The sequence below is a fragment of the Amborella trichopoda genome, chromosome 5 (assembly GCF_054954075.1).
Source record: "Amborella trichopoda isolate Santa Cruz 75 chromosome 5, AtrichopodaSantaCruz75HAP2 v2.0, whole genome shotgun sequence".
Classification (NCBI taxonomy): domain Eukaryota; kingdom Viridiplantae; phylum Streptophyta; class Magnoliopsida; order Amborellales; family Amborellaceae; genus Amborella; species Amborella trichopoda.
This window is the reverse complement of record NC_142340.1, coordinates 37768348-37793729: the sequence shown is the minus strand read 5'-3', so window position 1 is coordinate 37793729 and position 25382 is coordinate 37768348. Positions and strand designations below refer to the sequence as shown.

Here is a 25382-nt window from a genome sequence, read left to right as displayed (position 1 = left end):
AAACACAAATCAACTTTCATATGCAAGCATTTGGAGTTAAAGAAGTACTCAACATGTATGATTCTAATGTCTTTTGCATGTAAGAAAGGCAAGTATAACTTGGCTGTTGGAGCATTAATGAGATAACTAATGGTGCTAGGGCTGGCTCGGATCTTGTTTCTAATAGTGGTAGGATAGGTTGCCTTGTTTTAAAATATAACTGATGAAGTCTTTTACATTCCAATAGGACTATATTACATAGACAGTCCTATTTTGAACTATAATGAAATCAAAATCAAATTTAAAAACTACATGAGATAGCATATGGTGTCTTTTGTAGCGTAGACAACGGTCTGCTCATACAAAAAGAGAAGCCCATCTATTTTATACTCAATAACTATCAATAGCCAATCCCAAATAGTTGGGATAAGGATCCGATGATGATGATAAGAATCAATTGGCCATGGGGAGATTGGTTCCATTACAAACAAACGCATCTATATTTGTTCATGATTTGAATATTTCATATATAAGATACATTAGGAATCATTTTCATTCCACATTTGTCTCTGAACCTTCCAATCTATGAATAAAATACATCATCATCATCATCATCATAGCCTTTTTCCAATTAATCGGGGTCGGCTACACAAATCCCGGTCCATCATTCTGCTCTATTAAAAGTCATACCCCAGTGAGGCCATAAGTCCCCATTTCTTTTCAAACTACTTCCAACCACGTCCTTTTGGGCCTATCCCTTTTTCCTTTCAGTCCTTCTACTTGACCTAACTCGCACTTCTTAACAGGCCTTGTACTTGGTCGGCGTCACACATGGCCAGCTACCCAAGTCTACTCCCTCTCATCTTATCGCCTATTGGTGTCACACCTAAATTCTCTCAAATGGATTCATTTTGAATTCTATCCCTTCATGTCTAGCCACTCAGCCATCTCAACACCCTCATCCCCGCTACACTCATTCTATGGGTATAGTGATTTTTGTCTGCTCAACATTCTGCCCCAAAGAGCAAAGCTGGTGTCACAGCTATCCTATAAAACTTGCCCTCAGCTTCATTGGTAGGCGACGATCACATAAAATTCCAGTTGCACATCTCCACTTTGCCTACCCAACTCTAATTTTGTATGCAACATCTTCCTCAATCTCTCCATTTTGACCCTTGATTGACTCTTTCTTAATTATGTCGTCCATAACTAAGACAAATAGGCACGGGCTCAATGCTGACCCTTGATGTAGACTTATTGTCAATGAAAACTCACTCGTCTCTCCACTAGTTGTTCGTACACTAGTTAGCACTAATTGTACATATCTCTCACTAAGTCGAAGTAAGGTCTAAAGACTCCATTCTTTTCTAACACCCGCCAAATCAAATCTCGAGGTACTCTATCATAAGCTTTCTCTATATCAATAAAGACCATGTGGAGGTCTTTCCCTTCGCCCTAAACTTCTCAATCAGTTGCCTAAGTAGGAAAATAACTTCAAATGCTATGAATAAAATACAATGATGACAATATCATAAAGACAATAAACCCACTCTTACACACACGAGCATGCGAATGCGTGCGCGCACATACACACACAGAGAACCCACTCTTCATGGTATGGTATAGATTTCAACAAATGAAGGTTAATTATCTGTAGAAAGAAAAAGCTGAATATTGCATCTCAGAAACACAAGGACTATGCCATAAACATCCAATGGTTATGCTGCTAAAGGATTTATATTTTACCTGCAGCTTCACTTTAATGTCAAGTACCATTCGCTCTCTCTCTGCCTGCAAATTGCACAAATTCATAGTAATTTATGCATCCTGGTTTAGACATATCAGTGACCTACACTAGAAACAAAAATGCATCAGATAACAAGGTATTATGAAACTTACGGCCCTTTCCCTTGGACTAAGACTTTCTCCCTTCGCATCATTTAAAACAGACGGGGAGCTGAGTAAAAAGAAAACAGGAGCAACTCAGCTCTCAAGAAAAACACAAGTCTAAAAGTGCTAGGATTGCCCATAGTTTATAAAGAAACTATGTTGATGCTTAATCCATAAATCATCAGCCATGGCCAAAGATTGTAAGTTCCAGATCTTAAATACGCCAAAAATAACCAGTGCATACAACATTTTAACCAAATGTCAGCATCCACTCTGAACAATCACCGGAAAAGGCACATCAATTCTTTCAAGCACAATCACATTAATATGCAGAACAGATTTTCCCAGTACAAGTTGAAGTTCTTGACATAAGGATAACAACTCAACGAGTACAACTTACCTGGGAGTATGCCGCCCTGAATATTCTAAAGCTCCACTAACTGCAGCAAGAATGGCCTTCCGCTTTTCTTCTTGATCTTCTGTTCTTACATTTGAAGGGAATCTATCATAACAGTATTTAGCACCAGATCCTACAGTGAATGAAAAAGTTACAACCACTCGATACAGATCAACATAACATCATTTATGCATTCAAATCTTATATTATCACTTTATAAGAACATTCAAAACAGAACGATATAGGAAGTTCGATATAATAAATCAATCATCTAAAAACTTAAGCCCTGTTTGGAAGCATGTGTAAGACTAAGAACCAAATAAAGCACAATTATATGCACAGGCTGTTAGGTGTCGAGTTTCTGCCACCAATATTTGTATGGTTTCACCAATTTTTGTGCTCAAAAGGGTACATCTTGGGGATGGTGTCATTTCTTCAAAAACACATTTTGCCACCTCCACCAACAACTTCAACTTATAGCGCATCCAGTAAACTAACACTTAGTTATAAATATCAGCAGCAAAATCCAAACTATGCTATTCAAAACAGAAACAATACCTGCCATGCCCAGGGCTGGATCTGCAATGGTTATTATTTCAGGCTCTATTGATTCAGAGGGAAGGATAGAAGCTGGATTTTGACCCCTTCCAAGTGCATCTTGTAACTTGTCAAGAAGATTAGTCACAGAATCATCTGAATTGTAACATCTCTCTATATAATCAATAAAACCTTGTGAATCCAAAAACTGCACAATCTGTTGATCAATAGGAAACAGTAAAACAAGTCAATCAAACTAAACATGACGTGTTCAAGAAAGAATATTCGAAGCCTAAGAAGTAGAAAAATAGAAATATAAAATTCAACAACATTTCCCCCTTCAACCAACAATTGAAAGAAGTAGATGTCAAAGTCAGAAGAAATTTTCCAAAACAAAAATTATGAGCTATGAATCCCATCAATAGAACCCCCCGGTTTCGATCGTGCTGTGTTCGGCATGTCCGAAATCGAGAAGGGCGTTCCTCCCTGTACCATTATCCTATGAGCCACCTTATCGGCTGTGGTTGATGAACCATGAGACGGCTGGCATCCGCCCAATCCTTACTGCTCAGAGTCTATCATTGCCACCAGCCGACCCCGAATGCCCCGAACCCCCCCCCCCTTCCTTAGCGATAATCCATCATTTGAGTGTCATCCCATGGAATAAAATAAGACCTCAAAATGAAGAGCACTTCCACAGGATAAGAATAAGATTATTCACCATGGGTTCTTGCGGTTGACTAGTCAAACGGGATCGTTTCTTTAGGAATGCTTGAGTGTTGAAGACATTAACAGCCGTATTCTCCTGTTAAAAGAATGTTGTCAACACAACAGAATGTACAGGTGGAAATTTATAGAGAAACATTGTATTTGTAAGTGCCTGAGTTTCAACTTTATGAGGAACTCACCATAAAATTCTGATAGCCACTTAAAATAGAAGCGAAAAATTTAAGGAATATCAACCTGCAAAGAAGTACAAAATCGTGAGATACAATACTTCCATGTGCTATCCATTTTACAGACATAACAAAGTCATCTCCAAAAAGTAGCAATCAACCAAGCGCCATGAAATGACCACACACACCAAAATGCACAAAAAGAAAATCAACATGGCTTCAAGAAATACATAAATCTATTGAAGCTAGTGATTTTCTATAGCATCCACAAAGAGACAAATAGCACACCATTCAGAGATCAAATCAATCATCTGAATGGAAAGACAACTGGAGAAATACAACACTTATGCATTGGTCACCATTCCATAAGAAGTTATCTTTGTGGCTATTTTCTCTGATCAAGTGAAGAAAAAAAAAAAAGAATAAGATTTCTGAAAAGAATTGAAGAAAAAGAATATCATGTTGTACATAATTGGCAAGAGCAGATTTTGCTCAATACGCCATTCAATGACAAAACGATCATCAATATGCGAATAAGAAACATAAATGAGAAATTCAATAATTTAAGCATTCAACTCCATTCCAGAAACAGCTAGCAAGTTTTTGTTTGCCTTTAATTTTTTAAATAACAAAATAGAAAAAGAAGAGTAATAAATACAACCTTTAACTTGATGGCCAACAAATACCAAAAAGTGCGCACTTTTAATATCTTGAGTCGATAATCCAGGAAAATGGAGAGATTGAGGAAGATGTCGCACATAGAATTAGAGCTGGGTAGGCGAAGTGGAGATGTGCAACCGGAGTTTTATGTGATCGCCACATACCAATGAAGCTGAAGGGCAAGTTCTCTACGACAGCGGCGAAACCAGCTTTTAACTTTGGGTTGGAATGTTGGGCAGTCAAAAGACAATTATACCTATAGAATGAGTGTAGTGGAATGCAGATGTTGAGATTAATGAATGGCAAGACAAGAAGGGATAGAATTTGAAATGAATACATTCAAGAAAATTTAAGTGTGGCACCAATCGGCAACAAGATGAGAAGGAGTAGACTTAGGTGGGTTGGCCATATGTGTCCTAGACCCAATACAGCACCTGTTAAGATATGTGAGTTAGTTCAAATGGAAGGTTAAAAAAGGCTAATTAATAATTGGGCCTAAGGGGCCACGCCTGTCCAGCCAGTCTAGCCTAATTATAGAAAGGACCTCTCTCTCACAATACAAGGGCCCATACGCTCTATCTCACCCCAAACACCTTAGGGTGTCCCAAAAGAAAGAAAATTAGGGCACACTAGTATCTGGGCACCCGCCTAGGTGCCCGCCCGCTAGTTTTTTGAATATTAACAGTTGCAAATGAGAAGTCACTCTTCCATAGCATATCTACTAGCAAGAGAAATGCATATGTGCTGGAAGAGGACCCCTGCATCCATAAGATGCATGTCCTCGAGGGCGCATATTGGATTGACCTTGATAAACCAAGCATGAGCTGCTACCAGAGATTGTAGGTCATCGGTTTGTTGGGTCACTCTGACAAGGTGACTTTGAGTTCTAAGTCTAGCCAAGTGGAGCGCTCCGACGCCCAATTCATCTCCATAGGATCCTAGTTTTCCTCTTTAATATTTTAATATGACACAAAACTATGTAAATATGATGTAATATACTTTGAAGAATTTTTAGGAATTTTTTAATTTTTTGTATTTTTCTGAACTTATATTGAAGATTTGTGAAATTGTTCTAAGCAAATGACTCACAAGAATATCGCCAGTGCCACACATGATAACCAAAGGGCCGGAGGGTGCCATGTAGGGGCTGACATGATGCCACATCACAACCACATGGGTATAACATGGTGATGGCATCAAGGCCATGGGGAGACTGATGCGTCTTTTGTGTATTTGTTGTGCTATTTTGTGAACAGTGAATTTTGAGAAAATGGAAAATTATTTTGAGCATACGTATAATGTGTGGGGGTTGGTTATGTTCACATGGGGTGATCTTCTAGACGGGGTATACCATTTGATATTACGGTTGAAACCCTAACTCATTTTGGAATTTGGCTCATTACCGTCTATATGGCAACATGTAATTGGCATACATGCACACCAAGGTGGCATGGAATTGGAGGCAATTATCAAATTCAAATTGCTTCTAGAAGGGGTGTAAAATTACATGAGGGGCACGCTCCTCCCTATGCTTTCTCATATAGTATCAAATTGAGTAAGCATGGGTAATTACGAGAGCAAGTTGAATTTGATGTAAATTTGAGTTTAAGATTTATGGAAATTTGGAGTGAGTTTAGAGTTTATTAAGAGGATAATGGAGTTGAATATCATCCACTCTTCAAGATGACATGATGAGTGATTCATTGGCTAGGATCAAGCAGTTTCTCATACCATGGATGATATCAATCAAGATTTACTCATCTAGAAACATCTCTACACTAGCCCATAAAAGCTCTCTTGGTTGCTCATATGCTAACTTTTTGGCTAGTGTGACACACCCCCTTAAGGTTATTCTCTCGCTTCATTTATGTCTGAATTTGGCCTGAGAAAATAAGTGAAAGTGAGTTTGAAGCTCCATTAAAGCTTCATCTTAAGCTTGGAGGTAGAACCCTAGCTCCATAATGATTCAATTTTGGAAAATTCATCATCAAGCCATGCATCCTTGGAACTATTGGTGGCTGCAAATCTCCATTTCCAACAAGACACCATAGCCCCTTACCTTCTTGTTTCATGAGATTCTGAGTTCCATTTGATCCTTGAATATGAGCCTTTGATTCCTAGTCGATTGATTAAATTTTGGATAGAATTTGATGGAGAATTCTTGAGATTTAACATGAGTGATTTTTCTGCTACTTTTTTAGATCCAAATTAGTTGGTGAAATTTTGAGGGGAAACTATGTCAAGATGTTTTCCTCTCCCATATGAAAAATGGTTTCTCGCCAAATTGAGAAAATCTTGAGCTTCCATCTCCCATGTTTTCCACACAATTTTTGGGTCCAACTTGTTGAGCTTCTCTTCAATAAAATTGCCATACAAAGGGCAGATTAAATGATGCTTAATTGCTTCCCATTAAGACGATGTGAAATAGGCCAAACTCTTGGTGCCATCCAGGTAGTCAATCCAAAGTATGTTGTTAACAACCTTGGTCGTAAACCGGGAACTATGAGCTAGATTTTTTGCTTTTCATGATAATGATCCATTAAGCACTTGAGTATAATTAAGTTTGTATGTGAAAATTGAGTCTTATGGTGCATTTCTATTTTGGAATTCACGTGTAATTTTGTATTAGATTTTGTACAATGTTGAATTTTATGGCACTTTGAGTTTTAAGGGGTGCATGCTCAATCTCCTTGAATAGTTTTGTTGGACTTTTGTGAGGGACCTAAATAGAGTTGATATCCTTGGATTTGGAAGTGTATGGATGTTTTTTGAGGGCCGTAATTCATCTTGTAAGAGAAATTTTTCAAGTCTTGTAACTTGTACATGGTTCCATACACTATCAAAGCAAACCCGTATGGTCAATATGCTAACCAGGAAGCCCAGCATCCAATTCGTGTACTGATGAAGTACAAAGATTATCCTCAAGTCATTAGTTAACACAAGATGAGAGTTCAGAAATTTAAACACTATAAGATTTTATTCCCAAAAGCAAAATTACACGATTTTTTATAGCCTATTCTTCAAGAAATAGATTTATACCTTGCGAGCCACATTTCTACATCAAGCCTTGAAAAGGGATCAAATAAAACAAATGATACCACAGTCCCAAAATCATGGTTCTGTTGAGAAAAAAACATGATTTAATCTAAAGATGAAATCACATTACACGCAGGATTCTACTACAGAATTTAAGATGCAGAGTTCAAGAGAGGAATCAATATCCTAAAAAACAGATCCAATAGGCGCCTAGGAGGTACCTACAGATGACCGGCCTCAGCTGCCCACCTAAGCCAATGCACCCTGCCTTAGGAAGGCGTGCCTCCGGCTGGCACCTAAGTGGGCACCTAGAGCCTCAACCTAGGTACCAGGCCACTAGTCCGCCCCACCCACATCATAGAATCTTAGAGCATTGCTTGATTTGACATACCCAATATGGTTATCTAGATCATATTCTACACTCTATGTATCCATCCATGTGTTTCTTCATGCACTTGTGTACATTGTATGTAAGAGCATGTACCTGTTCTTTGTTCGTTGAATGTTTCTGTATCTAATTGCTGAATTTCTATGATGCATACTTTTTAGTGGGTTCCGTTTCATGCCACTTCTATTATTACATTGATATATCCCCTTATATTGTTATAGTGCAGCAGTGCTAGTGTGAATTTTTATAGAATGGCTAAGATAAAACTACAAGGAAATTAATCAAATATTTTGTATCCTGTTCAGTTGTGATCGAGGGATGAAAGTTTTACTAATCGAAAAAACCTCGCACACTACTACTACTAAAGTCCCGTTTTGCTATTTCTCTTATTTGGCTATTAAAGAAAGGCATTCTCTCTCTTCATATAAATTGCCATTCAGGTTTCCCAAACATGAAGTGGCTGCCTAGCACTTTTGAAAACATTGAGTGGAGTAACCACTCCAAGAACCAAAATTCCTACAACTAACAACCAACTAGTGAATCACCAAGCAATACAAGAGGAGGCAAGTTTATTGAAACTACCCAAGCTGCATTTATTTCCTCATGTATAGATTCACTGGATTGATAAAACAAGGTCAATCACTCATATTAAGGCACCAATTACATCGCAAGAGATGAGAGTTTTTGACAGCATTAATGCCACACTAATTAAATTAATAATTTACTCATAAGTCCTGGAGAATAACACTAACACAGTTTTTATGTATTATTACCTAAGAGAGTAAGGCGGGAACAGTGACATAAGAAGTTTAAAATCAACGAGATTGACAACTCAAAAGCATTAGTCATAAAGTATCACCTGAGCTCCACATCATGGTCAGGACCCCATGACTTGTGACTGTTTCTACGGAATGGCCCAGAAAAACTTCCGGAACTATTCTGCATCCAATCCAACTCCACAACATTTGGATACAATAGCTTCATGATATCTCCACGTAACGAGCTTAGTTCGGGCTCTGGTATTGGGGGTATGTCCTCAGTTGTTGTGATACGATTATAATCAAGATCTACAACAACTACCTACAGCCCATAGTCAAGGAAAAACTTTGATTCAACCATACGAAAGATTCAGAAGATCATATTCAACAAAATAGCAAATATAAATGTTGTGATTTATCTCCAAATGTAACTCCGTTAAAAAATGGCAGCTAGAAAGGGATAAAAACAGTCAATAGACTATCATATCACAATGAAAATATTTTGCAGTTGAAACCGCCAACAAGGAAAGCACCAACAATATTTTTGTTGCAGTTGAAACTCCCAGGAACATTTATCCTCAGACATTTTATAATCTATATCCAAGAAGGAAACTGCTAGCTTCAAGTAAAATAGGCTGCCCATGGCTCAATCATAAGGGCAAGAAGGGGAAGTTATGTTTGACGGCAGATAATGTTTTGGAAAGTAATAAAGTATTTGATGTTAGACAAATGGAATATGTGAATGGGCAACTTCCGCAGAATTTTCTAACACAGTCCACATTGTATTGTTATCCAGAAATCTACATTTCCATCTGGAGACATGAAAACTTCCGAGTCATTCTGGTTAGATGATGTTATGTGAGATATTGGCGACAACTATTAACTTCACTTAGGCTAATGAAGTCAATGACTTTAAAATCGACTAGTGAACATAAGAAAAGAAAATTCTGCACCAATTCTTCAGCATCAGCTACTTTGGCAGAAGAGGCTGAGCCATCTGAAGAGTCCCTTATTGGCAAACCTAACATATTTGTGATGCAAAGTTTGGACCAAGAATATTCCACTTATTTTCAAATTGGACCAACTACAAACATATAAATTATATGGTAAAATGAAGCCTTCACCTCATCCCAACCCAAATCTAGTGCTTATGCCTAAACGATCGAAATCCATCATTTTCGGTCATTATGTTTCATTCTTCAACAAATTCAAGATTTCTTCCAACGTTCCATTTCCCTAGATTTCCAGTTTCTACTACTTTTTTTTTTAACCTACCCTTGGTAGGAATTGAGCCTAGGACGTAGTGTTACAAATCATCAAGCGCTAACCAATTAAGCCCTAGCTCTTATCCTAATTCCAGTTCTTTTCTTTCTCTTTAGAAAACAACTATGGATAAGGTCTGTGGACTTTCAGAAGCATTGGAGAAATTCACGGGTGTATTGAAGGTAGGAAGCTCCAAAGGCATCCATTAGTTGGAAGGTCACAGCCCAGCTACATCATATATATATATGATCGACAATCAAGGGACAACTTCACACGGTGAATATTCCAAACTATATAGGTATCCAGTCTTGATTAGGAAGATTGCACACACACAGTTTCAAATGAGGAGGGTGGGTCAAAGGATGGTCATTATAGAAGAATAATCCCTGCAAACATATGAATGGATACTAGTACTTTTTGCTCTGATGTCAGCATTACCATTAGTGAGACTTTTTGGGAAATATTTTTTGACCTCTATATGCAGTGAACTTGGGCAAAAAATGCGTCTGAAGCCTTGAACACGGTCACTGTAGTGTACTGCAAGACAACTGCCTACTTCAACTCCACAATCACAAGAAGCCGGAAGGAAATAAGTGGTATGTTTGGACCATTCTCCAATTCCATGGGCTAGAAGAGTTCTAGCCAAGGACAGTGAGCCATTGATAGGGAACTTTCATATTTCTATATTGCCTTTTTTTTTTCCTTTTTTTCTCTGGTTTTTTTTCCGTCCCCTTGGAAATTTTCACTTTCTCAAAATTTAAATCACTGGCAAATGGATTCTAGTGGCCTCGTCTACAGCATGCAGCCCCATTAGTCCTCATACAAGGGAATCCTCAAGGGCCAAAACACATGCCTGCCAACCATTAACTGAAAGGTCGAAAATCAACCATAGAAAAAGAACTAACAAATTTGACCACCATTATTGGATTCCCTAAGAGGTCGACCACAAGAATCTAGCTCATATCACAAGAGAATCATAGAATCACAATATAAAGACCGAACTAGAAATTAAGAAGGAAAGATTTGATGATGAACATGTCAAAAATTTCCGGCATCATAGGTGTTGCTGCATCTTGAGATCCCAGGTGCTAGAGAATGTATCTCTCACGATCAAACCTTGTGATACCACAGAAACATGGCAATCAGGAGCTCAAGTACTTGCAGACCATAATTTTACTAAATAGTTATGGAACGTATGAAATTGAAACTATTGCATCTTCAACCTAGATTCTCCAGCGAGATAACCTAGATCACAAGGAAAAGGATTTCAAAGGTTAAAGTTTATGCTCTCTAATTATAATATATTCGAACAATTTACGCTTGAAAATCTTGTCAAACTGCCAGCACATGCACCAAGCTTTGCTGGTACACAGAGAGCCATAAATTACCTATCTTTTGGAATGCAAGAACCTTAGCTAACAGTTTTTTTTTTTTTACCATGGCAGACACAGAAAAACAATTTTGCACCATAGCTGAAGAAATCAATTTAGAACTAAACAACAACAGCAATATGCAGCAGAGGGTATCCTTTCTGCGATATAAATATCGGTGCACTATATTAATACCCTTTCCAAGCTTACCTACCAACAAATGACTTACATTTTCAGGAAGTTATGAAAGAATTAATGGAAGGATTTTGGCACAAAAGTAATGTGCATAAACAGTAGCAATAAGTACATAATCTAGAATAAAATATTCAAGAAAGAATTGAATAACTAAACCCTGAGAGTTTAATACATGTGATAATACAAGTAGAAAGAGACAACCGCATCATTTTATCTGAGCATGGACAGCAAAGTCAGGTTGCATCATTTTAGTTTGTTGCAAGAACTCGAAGTACACCAGAAACACGCTCCTAATTCCAGAAGACTATCAAGTAGTCATAAGTGCCCATTCCAACTAAAAATAAAATTTTACACAAGCATATACAAAAATTTTCATTTGTAGAGGGAAGAGAAAAAAAAAAAAAGCAGATTACATGACATGTCTACAACTTACACCATCCATAGCAAGACCAGATGTGTCAACTCCTGAATGAAGTCCCATCATGTAAGGCGTAGGGGCATCAATATAGTCCACTCCACTAAAAAACAGAAGTGGAATATAGACATGCTTCAATGCAACAAAAGCTCCAATTAGAACCAAAAACAGCCATAGAAACACAACGAAACAAAGTCATCAATACCCTCAGTAAACAAATGTTTAATTGTTGCTTTTCATTTAGTGTACCATGGACGATTAAGAAGAATAAAAATAGAAAATGCCAGTACAGAGATGCTCAGGTGTTACTCAATATTTACTCAATGGCAAATGTAATAAGGAAGCACTAACCTGCCACCTAAACGGATATATTAAGTGACATATAGCCTCTGAAACAAGAGTTAGCAGCGAATATCTGCACAAACCTTGATTGTTAAGTAGAAAGCACCAAAACAAAAAATGTGTACAACTCATTGTACGGAAATTATGAAAGAAAAAGGATAGAAGGCAATATGATAAAACTAGAAATTGGTATACAGATATCTTATCCAATCCTTTTAATGATACTACAACCCAAGGTTCATCTAGATTGCTTGAAACTGAGTCTTTCATGAAATGATGAATCCTATTGTGGTTAACAGCTTTTTCATCATATAGATGTTGTTGAGAAGAGCTATAACTCTAATTGTTGCGAAGAGCCAACCCCAAATAGTTAGGATAAGTCTCTGACGATAATGATGAAGATGTTGTGTAGAAGAGCTATAACTTTATCATATTTTAATACATGACTGCATAGAAGATTTTTTTTTTTTTTTCTAATGAATCAGACAGCAGATTTGTTTACATGTCATAATGACTGACCATCATCAGTTTTTAGAGGATACTTTTTCGCTTCTTGAAACTCATCATTCAAGTAGGTTCCAGATCAAACTCAGTGGAATGCCCTAGTGCCTAACTACATTTCCTAAAGTATCCTAATTTCCCTGTTTACATTTTTTGTAGATGCCAAATTGGTTCAATTAGTGGAGTACAACTGAAAATTATTTTTGGTAATTTTTTAGAGTTTTTATGAATTTTTTATATGAGAAAAATGAGTTTTAAACTTTATTCAACCAAATCCCAAAAGTGGCCAATTTGTGCCACGTGGCCTCCACATGGCTGCCACATCACTCCATGTGGATGACGTGGATGTGATGTGGGCCTACATGAGGTGGCAGTGCCTAGTTGGATGTTTGGCTGTGGCACTTAATTGTTATGTCTAATTGAGTTTTACAATGTCGGTGTATGTGTGTGTTCACATGTGTGCCATAAAATATCTAGATATTTTTCCAATTTTGTGCATCATTTCCACTAGGTTTTTAGATCCAAAAGCTTTTATTGATGTGTTGGTATTTAATTGCAGATGCGTGTGAGCTATGACACTGAGTGTGTGATCTACAATACAAGTGTGTGAAATCTGGCAATAAGTGTGTAGACAATGACACTTCAAGATTAAAACCCTGTTTTAAATTCATATGTTTTGGAACAGTAAGAGAGAATAACGAGGTGGGACGCTCCCCTTGGGGTTTCTCATCTCTCAAGGGTATCAAGCCCTTATCATGAGTACGAATGGTGAGAACCGTGACATCTTGGCAGCTAAACTTAAGTTTTGAAATTTATTTAAAATTTCAATTTTAATGGAAGGGAAATCTGGAAATTCGATAATGTTTTGAGGCGATAAGGCTACATCACAACCATCCATATGATAGCCATTGGATGTGTTGTAAGGCTGCAATCATATGCCCTCGTTAACCCTTTGTATGATCAAATCAATAGCTCAAGTTTAATTAAAAAAGGTCACCACACTTGAACCTCTCCATAAGACAACCAAACCTTAATTCATTCTTCACTTTTGTAAGAGAGAAAACTAACCCTTCTAGAGTGGAATGCCCCCCTTCTCTATTGACTTAGAGTTGTACACTTTGTGAGAGAAAAGAGAGAGAGAGAGAGAGAGAGCCAAAGAGATACCTCCTTTGAAGCTAGTTTGAAGGAGTCATGGAGGGCATCATATCTAACATTTGGTATTTCTTTCTTGTTGTAAATCATTCCCAAAAGAAAGGTAATAACGTATATTTCCTTCCTTAGATTTGATTTATCTTAACCCCTTCATGCTAGATTGAGTTGCCTACTTGCCTAGACCATCATATCTTAATTTGGCATAGTTTTGATTAAGTTTCCTTAGTTTCACTTTGCTGATATTTTTCATATTGTATTAGTGAGCAAAAATGCCCTTTATTATACAAAGAAAGCCATTTTACTAGCCCTCACTCAGCCAAAATTATCCCATGCACTAGCTTAATTCTTTCCATGCCCACACAATATATATCTCTCACTAGTCTCCACTTTAATTATTCCCATTCACTGATCTCCAATTTGGCTTCTCTACACAATATATCTCACTTGTTTCATATAACCATCATCTCTCTCTAACTCCACACTTGGCTCACTAGCCAGTCCATTATTGAGTTTTCTTGGAGATCTTAGCACCCTCTTTGTATGTTTTAAGTATTATACTCCATGCTTCCTAGTTGTGCTTAAATTTGATCAGTCATCTTGCACTATCAGGAGTGATCATAACAAAAGGTGTGCACAAATACTTGGAGGAGATCCGTCTGAATTGAGTAATTTAATTGGCTTCCTATGCTATTAGATTAAGTGGACACACTTGGATGGAATTTGAAATGAATCCATTCATGAGAATTTAGGTGTGGCACCAATAGGTGATAAGATGAGAGAGAGTAGACTTAGGTGGGTTGGCCATGAGTGGTGCCAACCCTGTTTGAAGGTGTGGGAGGACTTAAAAAGGCAAGGAGTAGGCCCAAAAGCACATGGTTGGAAGTAGTTCGGAAAGATATGGAGACTTATGGCCTCACTAAGGATGACCTTTAAAGAGCATAATGACGGACCAGAATTCATGTAGCCAACTCCAATTAATTGAGAAAGGCTATGATGATGATGATTTGGTTTGTTGAGTTGTATCTGGAGGTTGAGGTTGAGTTTGAAAGGTGTGGCTAACTAGCACTCCAGCATATAAATTCAAAAAATTTGTTATTTTCTTTATTAATATTTGGAGATTCTACTTGCAATTGGCACAATACAATGCAAAAATAAAACTACTACAGTCTAAGATCTTTAAATCTTATTGCCCCAAAAAAAATCTTTATTAAAAAATGAAGTCGAACTTATAACTTAGGAAACAAATAGTAATTAATTAGGAAGATTTATTGAAAGATTGCCTAGGTCTACCCCCCTTAGGACTTGGGGCACCCCACACCTAATCACCTGACTGATGGCACACTTGATCCTTAGCACCTATTGAATCCACCACTTTAAACTGGGAACACCTTTGAAACACCCGTGTCTGAAATCTATGGGGCTAAGAACATGGGTCACGATTAGGGATTCTTTTTTTTTTTTTGAGGAGGTTAACAGTTTGTATTAAAAGAGAAGTGTACATCTGTAAGAGTCAAGAGTACCGATAAACTGGGTCTCTCAAACAAAAAATGGCCACCAAGCAATGGACCTGTATAAAAAATAAAGGGCTAAAATGTCGCAATTAGGGTTTCATAGACCCTTTTCAATCCTTGGCAAATGCCACTGAGTGGCACCCTCGACCTAAGGTGTGCCCCCTTCTCTGTCCTTCTCCTTTGGGTGGTGTGTGCCACCCTAATGTTATTATGGCGGTAGCATGCCACCTTGAGAGGGGAGGGAGCTACAGAGAGAGAGAAATGGCGTGGAGAAGGGAGAGAAGAGAGGGGCTGAAGAGTATGTGTATATATAATGAAGGAGGTCCCCCTCCTTATACAAGCTTTAAGGGCCCTAGAGTGCTCCACTCAGATCGAGAGCCCTAGAGTGCTCCACTCAGATCGAGATTCAATATTATCTGAAATATACTCAAGCAAACTATGAGGTGAAAGAGAGAACCAATCTAAGTCATCCATCCCTAAATCAGCCATCATGATTTAGAGAGATTTTTAGGAACCTTATTTCAAAATCTTTTGACCCATATCCACTTCTAGTAAAAAATAGACTTATATGTTAATTTAATTCAGATCGAAGTAGGAATCCTAATCCAAATAAGACACCCAATATTTTTAGGACTCTTTAAACAAATAATATTTTATTACGACTTTTGATCAAACTAGGACTCTTAGTCCAAGTAGGAATCTAAATCCAAATAGAACACCGAATGCAATTAGGACTCTTTAAACAAATAAAAATTTAATAGTTTCTGATCAAACTACGACAAATTTTAATAGGGGCATCCCATTGTGTGTGTGGGACATCAAGCCCTTGTGGGCCCCACTTCCCACCATATGTGGCCTAGCCATGTATGAAAGCTGGGCCCTTAGCCCCCCACATGGATCCCACATAAAAATCAAACCCCTACTAAGTAGTAAAATATTAACTTTGCCCTTTCCAAGTTTTTCACAACAGAAAATAAATTCTTGAAAATTTTCTAAAAAAACATATCATCATAATTCAAGCTGAAAAAATAATATTTTTGAGGTTCTTAAAAAAGCTATCTCATAAGCATTAGAAATACATTTCGAAGTGGATCGGTACTAATGGATCAAAAAAAGTGATTGTCAAAGCACTCCACCAAAGCCAGAAACTGTGATCCACAAATATCTTCTCAAAACAACCCAACAAGACCCATGACCTGCAATCATGTGCAAGAGCTCATGATTGGTTGTCAAAGCTGGCCAATAAATAGTGGAACCACAATGCCAATACGTGGACTACAGATTCCCCCCTAAGAGCAAGTCAAATGCACGTATCATTATAGTGCACGGGGGGCTCCCTCCACGCACATTTACACGTATTCCTCTATGAGAATTCTTTCCATAAATGCAATTGTCATATGTATGTGTTGTGCAAAAGTTTTGTTGAGGATTTAGCCTTGCTCTCACAAGCCTAAATCCACAAACTAGAGACCACGAATCCCTCTTAACCTACAAGCCATCCTTGGGCATCTCCCTGACCTCAACAAGGTATGACTCTCTAAAAACCCTCAACATTAGTACCTTTGCCCAAGGTAAATGGTTTTGGACATGACCCGGACCATAGACAGCCTAAACCTGATACAATCAACCAACACTCCCACTGAAGCGTACAATTCATTATCATTTATTATATTCACATGCTCTCACAGGCTTTAAAGGCCACAAATCACAACAGAGTTTGGCATGTATCTAAAATTTATGTAGTTCAAGTGTGCAATTTGTGGGCATTTATGTAATGAGCAGTCCCAAGTATTAAGTGTCATGTTTATGTGAGTTTACTCAATCTTTATAGTCTTACTTTGAGTAGGCGTTGTCTTTGGATCAAGTTAAAGTCATTTACATGTCTTTTGGAGTAAATGTAATCGTTATTTTCAGGACTATGAAGGTTACATGTGGCTGTAATTTGAGTTTATGATTTGTAATTTTGAGTTGTATAAGGAAAGTTTTTAATTGTAGGCACCTAGAGCAAGGCCTCCATACACTCCATATTTTTGGAACCAAATGTAACAGATCCTCCAACATACCTAAACAGGCTAAAAAAAAAACTAATATCCATGGCATAATCCATGAGAAAGGAGAGAGTGAGGAAGACATTGCTCCTAAAACCAGAGCTAGGTGGACAAAATTATGATGTGCCTCTGGAGTCTTATACGATTGTCACATACCAATGAAACTGAAAGGGAGCTCTATAGAACGGCTATAGGACCAGTCATGCTGTATGGGACTGAATATTCGGCCATCAAGAAACAATATATCCATAGAATGAGTGTAAATAAGATGAAGATGTTGAGATGGATGACTGGCAAGACAAGAAATGATAGATTTCATCATGAATGCATCGAGGGAACTTAGAGGTAGCTCCAATAGGCACTAAAATAAAGAAAAGTGGACTTCGGTGGTGAGGTCATGTGCAGCATTGACCTAGAACAACACCGATTAAGAAGGGCGACCTAGTTCAAGTGGAAGGCTATGGAAAGAATGCCCCAAAGGACATGGATATGGTCATACTAAGGGTAGGGTCCTAGATGGAGTAAAATGAAGGAACCGACCCCAGGTGGAATACGGCTTGGATAATGATGATGATCCATGGCAACATAAAAATATCAAGAGAATTGCGTAAGTAATCAAATAATCGGACTGATTGAAAGTAACTCCTCTTCATTATACAAATTATAAACGGGACAGTGAAAAGACAGTGAAAATAGAAATAGAAGCGAAACGGAAAGCAATATAACATGTTGATGGTCCTGCTAACAAATCGTAGACCCAAAGCAGACTCATAAAAAACTATAAACACATGGAAAAAGAATGAGTTGTATGTAAGGAATAAAATACACCAATTACATTTCTAGGGTACAATATTTGTGCAGAAAAACCAAACTGATTTAGTAATAATAAACTATGCCCCCAATTCTCTTTGACTTAATTATAACCAATTAACATAAGTAACACATCCACATGCCAGATACAGTAGAGAAAAGATCAAAATGCTCAGAAGTTGAGTGGTACTTGTTTGCCCTAAGTAAAATTCGCCTTTCAAGCAACACAGCAGTAAATAGTTGTAGTAAGTTATCAACATCAAGACACTGCACCAAAGGCTGAAATGATATCTGCATGCAAGGAGAAAGAATAGTCAATGAACAACGTGCCACAACATCCACACAAACAACATTTCATGACTAACAAAATATTTTCAAATGAGAAAGTCCTCAGAAATGCAAGAATGCAGGAACTGCTACCACAAAAAGAATAAAGGCTACATACATCAGCATGTGGAAGCCCATCCTTTGGGGGAACCTCCACAGAAAGGAGATAGCTCTCAACTGCAAACAACACGCGATCCTTTCCAGGGGTAGGAAAGGGAACATTCAACACCATATGTGCTATAACATCCCATATGGGCTTGCTGAAAGTTAACAGGGTAGTAAAGCATAAAAGAAGAACACAAAAGGTTAAACTGCAAGCAAAACAACTGTATATTTCTGGTCAATAATAACTTCCTTTAAAAAATAAATAAGAATTAAAACATAAGTTGTTTTAATTTTGTGCGCTCCCTTCACGAGCTACTGTATTTCTTGTAACTCTCCCTAAGATTCTCTCCTTTTTTCCTTTTATTTTGTTTTAATTCGTAGTCTAAGCACCCGACATGTGAGCTGCCTCCCTTAATATTTTTATGATGTTGTATTACTATTATTTATATCGATAAAGTTAACCATTTTCCAAAAAAAACAAAAAAATAATACAATTATAGATGGCTTTCGTGAGTGCTTTGAGAGATTAGTTCCCAATTCAGAAATCGCACATAAGATATCAACTGAAGAACTCATTTTGTATAAGTGTGCTTTGAAGTCGTTTGGGAAAGAACTAGCACTAAGACAGAGGAGCAAATCAGATCCAGGTAACATATTTTGTTTGAAAATTGTCTTTCAAGTTCCTAATAACTAATGCTGTATTTTAAATTTGCTAAAATTCTTTATGATAATATTGAATACTTAAATTAATTATAAAAGTTGCACTCAAATTGCACCCCAGTGGTGGAGCCAGCATGTTAGTAGCGCTCTAAAACTCCAGAAGATGGCTAATCGGGTCTTGAGTTCAACACCTAGCTCTTCTTTGTGACCAGAATTTGAGTTCATTTGATATAGTACTTTATGTTGTTTTTTCTTATTTATAAGTTCATCTTTCTATTATAGAAGATATAAACATATAATGCATTACTGACAGCTGGCTCAATTAGAAATAGTACTCATGTACTTTTTCTTAAAGGTGCATGCCAAGAGAATAAATAGGCGTGAGGAAAGGAGACTCAATCATTTGGAATTTGTCAAAGATGATCAAAGGCTCAAGGAGATGTTCAACAAGCAAAAGAGGGATTCTATCGCTTCGAAAGACAAGAAGAAGGCTTCTGAGTGATTAGTTAAAAAACCTGGTACTGACGAGGCCTTACCTGGGGAGAGTATATGGTCGAGGAACAACTACTGCCGGCACTTCACAGAGGGCAAGGGAGATAGAAGAGGAGGAGGCAGATTCAAAAGAAACTGAGGAAGAAGACATGTTGAAGAGGGTGACGATTCTGATGATGACGCATCGATTAAGATGGAGATGCAAGTGAGAATATTGATTCTGATCATGACTGATGATGATTGGAGAAATGAAAATGTCCTCTCTTCTTTTGTATTCCATCTTTATTGCACTATCTTGGTTTGGACATTTTGATTTTGGAATTTTTGCCTTTTTGGACTATTGGTTTTATACCTTTGTAAGTTTGTTGAAGACTTGGAGTCCATGTGATTATGGAATATGGAGAGTTGGAGAATAATACTAGCGATATATTGTGGACTTTTTTTAAGTTTTTGACAAAATTCTCTATGATTAAGTTTTGAACATGCTTATTTATAATACAGCAATATAAATATATATATATATATATATATATATATATATATATATATATATGAAAAAAAAATTGTTAAAACACATATATATGCAAAAATTTGCAAAATTAATACAAATATACGCATAGCATATATGTGCATTTGGACAGCACATATATGCATTATATCTGAAGGATTTTCACTACAAGGCACCCTAGGTTCTGGATGCTCACATAGGCGTTGGGCACCAGGCGCTAGGCCAGCCGCTAGCATTTTTTGAAACCCCGAGACTGATATCAATAAATGTTACTTGTTCTTATTATCCGTATGGCTATAAGCAATGCAAAGAAGCATACAAAACACTAATAATAACAGACTTTGCCCTAAGTGATCAATGCAATATAAATTTCTTCATGTAATTGCACATCTTGAATTTTCTCAATTTCACGACAACAATTAAACATTTTGGAGTCCGCAAAGTACTGTTTAACTTAACAAAACCTAACTTCAGGAATAATGTCCATGAAAATAATAGTACAATGCCAGTTATGTGAGCAATGAAATTAATGTAGGGAAATGCTAACACATGAGCATTTCCCTGGTTTCTAGAAGCCAAAACATTATAAAATTTCAAGTGATTTACCTACTGCCAGATGGAGAAAAGCAGAGATTGAACAATTCCTCCACCGCATCGCGAAGAACATGAAAACTTGGAGAACGTGAAACAAGACAGATACATTTGTCGGCAAAAGAATTAGGTGGAATGCGATAGGCTTCAGCAATATCCTCACTAACAGGATCACGAAAAGCAATGCAACTCACATATATTTTAGATCCATCTCCTTCTGCATACAATTTAAAAATATTAAAAAATCATGTACTAAGCAAGATGCAGTATTTAAATAAAATCACCCGAGCATTTGGATATCCAAACAGGGAAGAACTGCCAACAGCCTCCTAATCAGAAAAAAAATATATGAAATTCTCATTATCATGGCACTTCCCCAAAAATGAGAATGAAAAGCAATAAGAAATGAATATAAGCTATAGATTAGTGGTATAACGGATAAAGTAGGTTTTGAACTTAAAAAGAACTATTGTACTAGGTAAGAGTGTCAAGCAGAGGTCCATTACTTATAAACAAAGCATGAATGCAACAAATACACATATACAAGCATTATTACCAGTTCCCGAGTTATCACACTGAAGCCAATAAGTACAAGATGTTTTATTTCAAAAAGTTTCTGGTAAAAGGGAGACACAGTCTCTCATAAACTGTAACATATATTTCTTCTTAACAGCGCCCATTATTTTGTAAGGGAAAAAATTCTGACAGCAAAGGTGAGGGAAAATACACATCAAGTGGGACTAAAGAATATATGATGATGAAAAGAAAAGGGAAGGGAAGATGGAAAGTATCAAGGAAAGAAGATAGAAACATAAGGGAGGGGTTGCGATTGAATAAGGAAAAGGGGTGGTAATAGAAGGATAAGATAACTGGAAGGCCTAGAAAGGAGAATTAGACTCCTCCAAGGCAAGAGTTGTTACCCCACAGCCTCCTTATCAAACCAATCAGTAACATCATATGCCTCTTTAAGAATGCAAAAAATAAAATAAAAAGGGCAAATTACAGCAAAAACAGTAACATATATATATATAGAGAGAGCAATGATCCAATGCAACAGTTTTATCATAGTATAATGAAACACCACTTCTAGAAAACCATGTTTGTGGTATTTGTATGACCCCAAATTTTGCACACACACTCTCTTCATCTCAATAATCAATCCTCCCAAAAAAAAAGTTCAATTTTTTTTCTGATAAAGCTAACATTGTATTACTTGGAATAAGCGGGAATACAGAATAGAGCGGGAGAAAAGGACCAGGATACCCACGAGACGGATATCTCAGTCAAAAAAATTGGTCCACTGATATACAAAAATTTAGCCTCTTGAAGTGGCTGATTACAAAAGTTTGAGCTTTCAAAAAATGGGGCTTAAAAGAACGTCCAAATACAAGAAGGAGCAAAAAATTGTCTAGTGTCCTAAGAAACCTCTGTGGTCCAGAGCAAAAAAGAAGATGGACCAGTCAAGGTCTTTAAGATGATCGTCGTCGAGCTCCTTTTTTAGCCAGAAAGTCGGCGAACGCGTTCGACGTTCGCCAAGTATGCCTCTAATAGACGTTGGTATCCCTGCATATGTTGTAAATTTCGTCAAAAATCCTTGATAGATACCAAGAGGGGGTAGCGGTGCCTGCTGCCCAAGATACAATATTTTGAGCGTCTCCTTCCACCACTAAAGGTTGACCCCAAGATGAGTTGAATTTTTTTAGGCCCATAAGGAGTGCCAAGGCTTCGGCAAACTGAGAATCTCCATGTCCGACAAATTCGAAATATGTCATGAGGACATTGCGGTTGTAGTCACGGAAGACCCCCCCAACTCCTGTTAGGCCCAAGTTCCCTAACGAGCAACCATCGAAATTGAGCTTTATGGCATTTTCTGGGGGAGGCTTCCAATTGTGAGGCCTATGTACCTTGAGAGGTTGAAGTTGGATATTGTTCTCCCACTGCCTGAGAAAGGTATTCTTGGGAATCCCACCAAAGAAACTTTGGGTGGAAGCCCAAAAAGTTACAAGGGTTGTAACCTTGTCAAAGAGCACTGAAGCCTCATTTCTGTGTCCTTGAAAGTCCCTCTCGTTTCTTTCTAGCCATAGGACACAAATGGTAGCAGCGATTGCTGCCTTCCACAAGATTCTACTTGCTTTGGGCAAAAGACCACCTGAGTGATAAATGAAAAGTTCCTTAACCGAAGATGGAATGACCCACTGGAGACCAAACAAGTGGAGGATAAGAGTCCATAGTTCAAAGGCCATATTACAATGTAGAAAGAGGTGAGGGTTTGACTCCTCAACTAGGCACATTATGCATCTGTTTGGGAGCGGCAGGCCTCTCTTTTGAAGCTGATCAAGCGTGAGAGCCCGTTGACAGCAGGCAATCCAATTGAAGGTTTGAACTTTTGGGGGAGCTATAGTTTTCCAAACATTGGAGAGAGGAGAGATGGGATTTAACGGGTAGGTAGGCGGTTGGGTAAGTTTCTTGTAGAAAGAAGCTACTGAATACTTACCAGATGGCGATAGAGTCCATACTAGAGAGTCAATCCCTGAAGAAGGTAAGAACATTGGGCCAAGAGCAGCCGAGAGGATGGAGAAAGTTGAAGTTTCCTCCTCTGTGAGGTTCCTTCTAAAAGAGGGATTCCAAGTTCTGCGCCCCCCTTTAAGGACCATTTCATCTGCAATGGTGGACTCTTTGTTGGAGGCAAGCTCAAAGAGGTTGGGGAATAAGTCCCTAAGGGGGCATGTCCAATCCAAAGATCAGACCAAAAGCGCACTCTATTACCTTCTTTTGGATGGAAGCGTAGTGATTGCTTGAACATAGCAAGTGAATAAGTGAAGGATTTCCAAGCTCCTACGGGAAGTCATGTGAGGCACCCATGTGTGGTCCAGAAACTTATATTTGTTCCGAATAACCTGTGCCCAAAGAGAGTTTGGTTAGGTGGCCAACGTCCACCACCATTTCTCCATCAAGGCCATATTGTGTTTTCTAAGATCTCTGATTCCTAGACCACCTTAGTACTTGGGTTGTCTGACTCTATCCCTAGATATGGTCAAAATGAGTCCACTCCAAAAATGAATCTAGACCATTCATTTTGTGAATTTCAAGATCTTAGCCTTTATAAACTCAAAATCATTTTTTTCTTTATAGGTGTGGTTTGCATAAGGTTGCAACCTTAAAAAATCAAAGTAAGGTGCACCTCCAAACTTTGTCTATGAGATGCACTTTTGTTGTCCAAAATTTTAGGATGGTGCGAGAATCTATTTTTATCTACAAATATAGAATTTTAAATTTCAAAAATGATTCAAAACTATCAGATCTATATACTTATAAAAATCTTGAAAATGGACGGTCCAAATAATGTGTTGCAAGATGTAATATTTTTAAGACTTGAAATCTCTTTTCCTCTCCATATCTATGCATCTTGACGAACACAATGGGAACATAGTGGTAGAAGGGACTGTTGGTACAAGCGACGGCGGAGGCCATAAATACATTCGTAGGATTAGGATGTCAAAAGTGAAAGAAGTTTTGAAAATGATGAACATAGGAAAGGCTTTAGGATCAGATGATATCCCGATAAAGGTTTGGAAGTGCATGTGGGAAATTAGCATTAACCGTCTGATGAAGTTGTTCAACAAAGGGTTGAGAACAAAGAAAATGCCAAATAAATGGAGGAAAAGTATTGTGGTACCTATTTACAAGAACAAAGGAGACATACAGAATCGTGCAAACTATCGAGGAATCAAGCATATGAGCCATAATATGAAGCTCTGAGAGAGAGTCATTGAGCAACAACTAAGGCATGGAACGAGTGTATCTAAAAACCAATTTGGTTTTATTCAAGGAATGTCAACATCTGAGGCTATTTTCCTACTTAAGCAACTGATTGAGAAGTTTAGGGCAAAGGGAAAAGACCTCCACATGGTTTTTATTGATCTAGAGAAAGCTTATGATAGAATACCTCTAGATTTGATTTGGCATGTGTTGGAAAAGAAAAGCATCTCTAAACACTATCGACTTGGTGAGAGAAACGTATAATGGAGGTTAACTAGTGTACGAACAACTAATAGAGAGACGAGTGAGTTTTCAGTGATAATAGGTCTACATCAAGGGTCACATTAAACCCGTACCTCTGTCTTAGTTATGGACGACTTAACCAGCACCTACAGGATGAGGTACAGTAGTGCATGTCATTCGTAAATGACAGTTTTGATTGACGAGACCCAAAACGGTGTCAACACAAAGTTAAAACTTTGGAGGGATGCTCTACAATCCAAAGGTTTTAAAATTAGTTGAACTGACAAGTATACGAATGCAAGTTTAGTAATAATAGGAGTATAAATGAGGAAGTAGTCAAGATTGACGGTCAGGAAGAATAAAAAAGACCGCACTTTCGATATCTTGGGTCGATAATCCAAAAAAATGGAGAGATCGAGGACGATGTCGCACACAGAATTGGAGCTGGGTAGGTAAAGTGGAGATGTGCAACTGGAATTTTATGTGATCGTCGCATACCAATAAGGCTGAAAGGCAAGGTCAATAGGACAGCGGTGAGACCAACTTTGC

The 25382-nt window shown here is 37.7% G+C and overlaps 1 protein-coding gene across 4 annotated transcripts in view; it reads right to left on the bottom strand.

The window, feature by feature from the left end:
* Nucleotides 1–25382, bottom strand: part of SCD1 (stomatal cytokinesis defective / SCD1 protein (SCD1)) — a 104287-nt gene that overhangs the window by 67805 nt on the left and 11100 nt on the right. For all 4 annotated transcript variants that reach the window (XR_016055400.1, XR_016055401.1, XM_006837710.4 and 1 more), the window contains exons 3-14: nt 20847–21048; nt 18594–18735; nt 18339–18439; nt 12136–12199; nt 11803–11916; nt 8643–8863; nt 3712–3766; nt 3525–3608; nt 2825–3020; nt 2270–2399; nt 1879–1936; nt 1726–1770 (exon numbers count right to left, since the gene is read on the bottom strand). Coding sequence is in view for 2 of the 4 variants with exons in the window: in XM_006837710.4 (XP_006837773.2) it covers nt 1726–1770; nt 1879–1936; nt 2270–2399; nt 2825–3020; nt 3525–3608; nt 3712–3766; nt 8643–8863; nt 11803–11916; nt 12136–12199; nt 18339–18439; nt 18594–18735; nt 20847–21048 (1412 nt within the window). In the remaining 2 variants the exon portion in view is untranslated. The remainder of the gene's footprint in view (nt 1–1725; nt 1771–1878; nt 1937–2269; nt 2400–2824; nt 3021–3524; nt 3609–3711; nt 3767–8642; nt 8864–11802; nt 11917–12135; nt 12200–18338; nt 18440–18593; nt 18736–20846; nt 21049–25382) is intronic.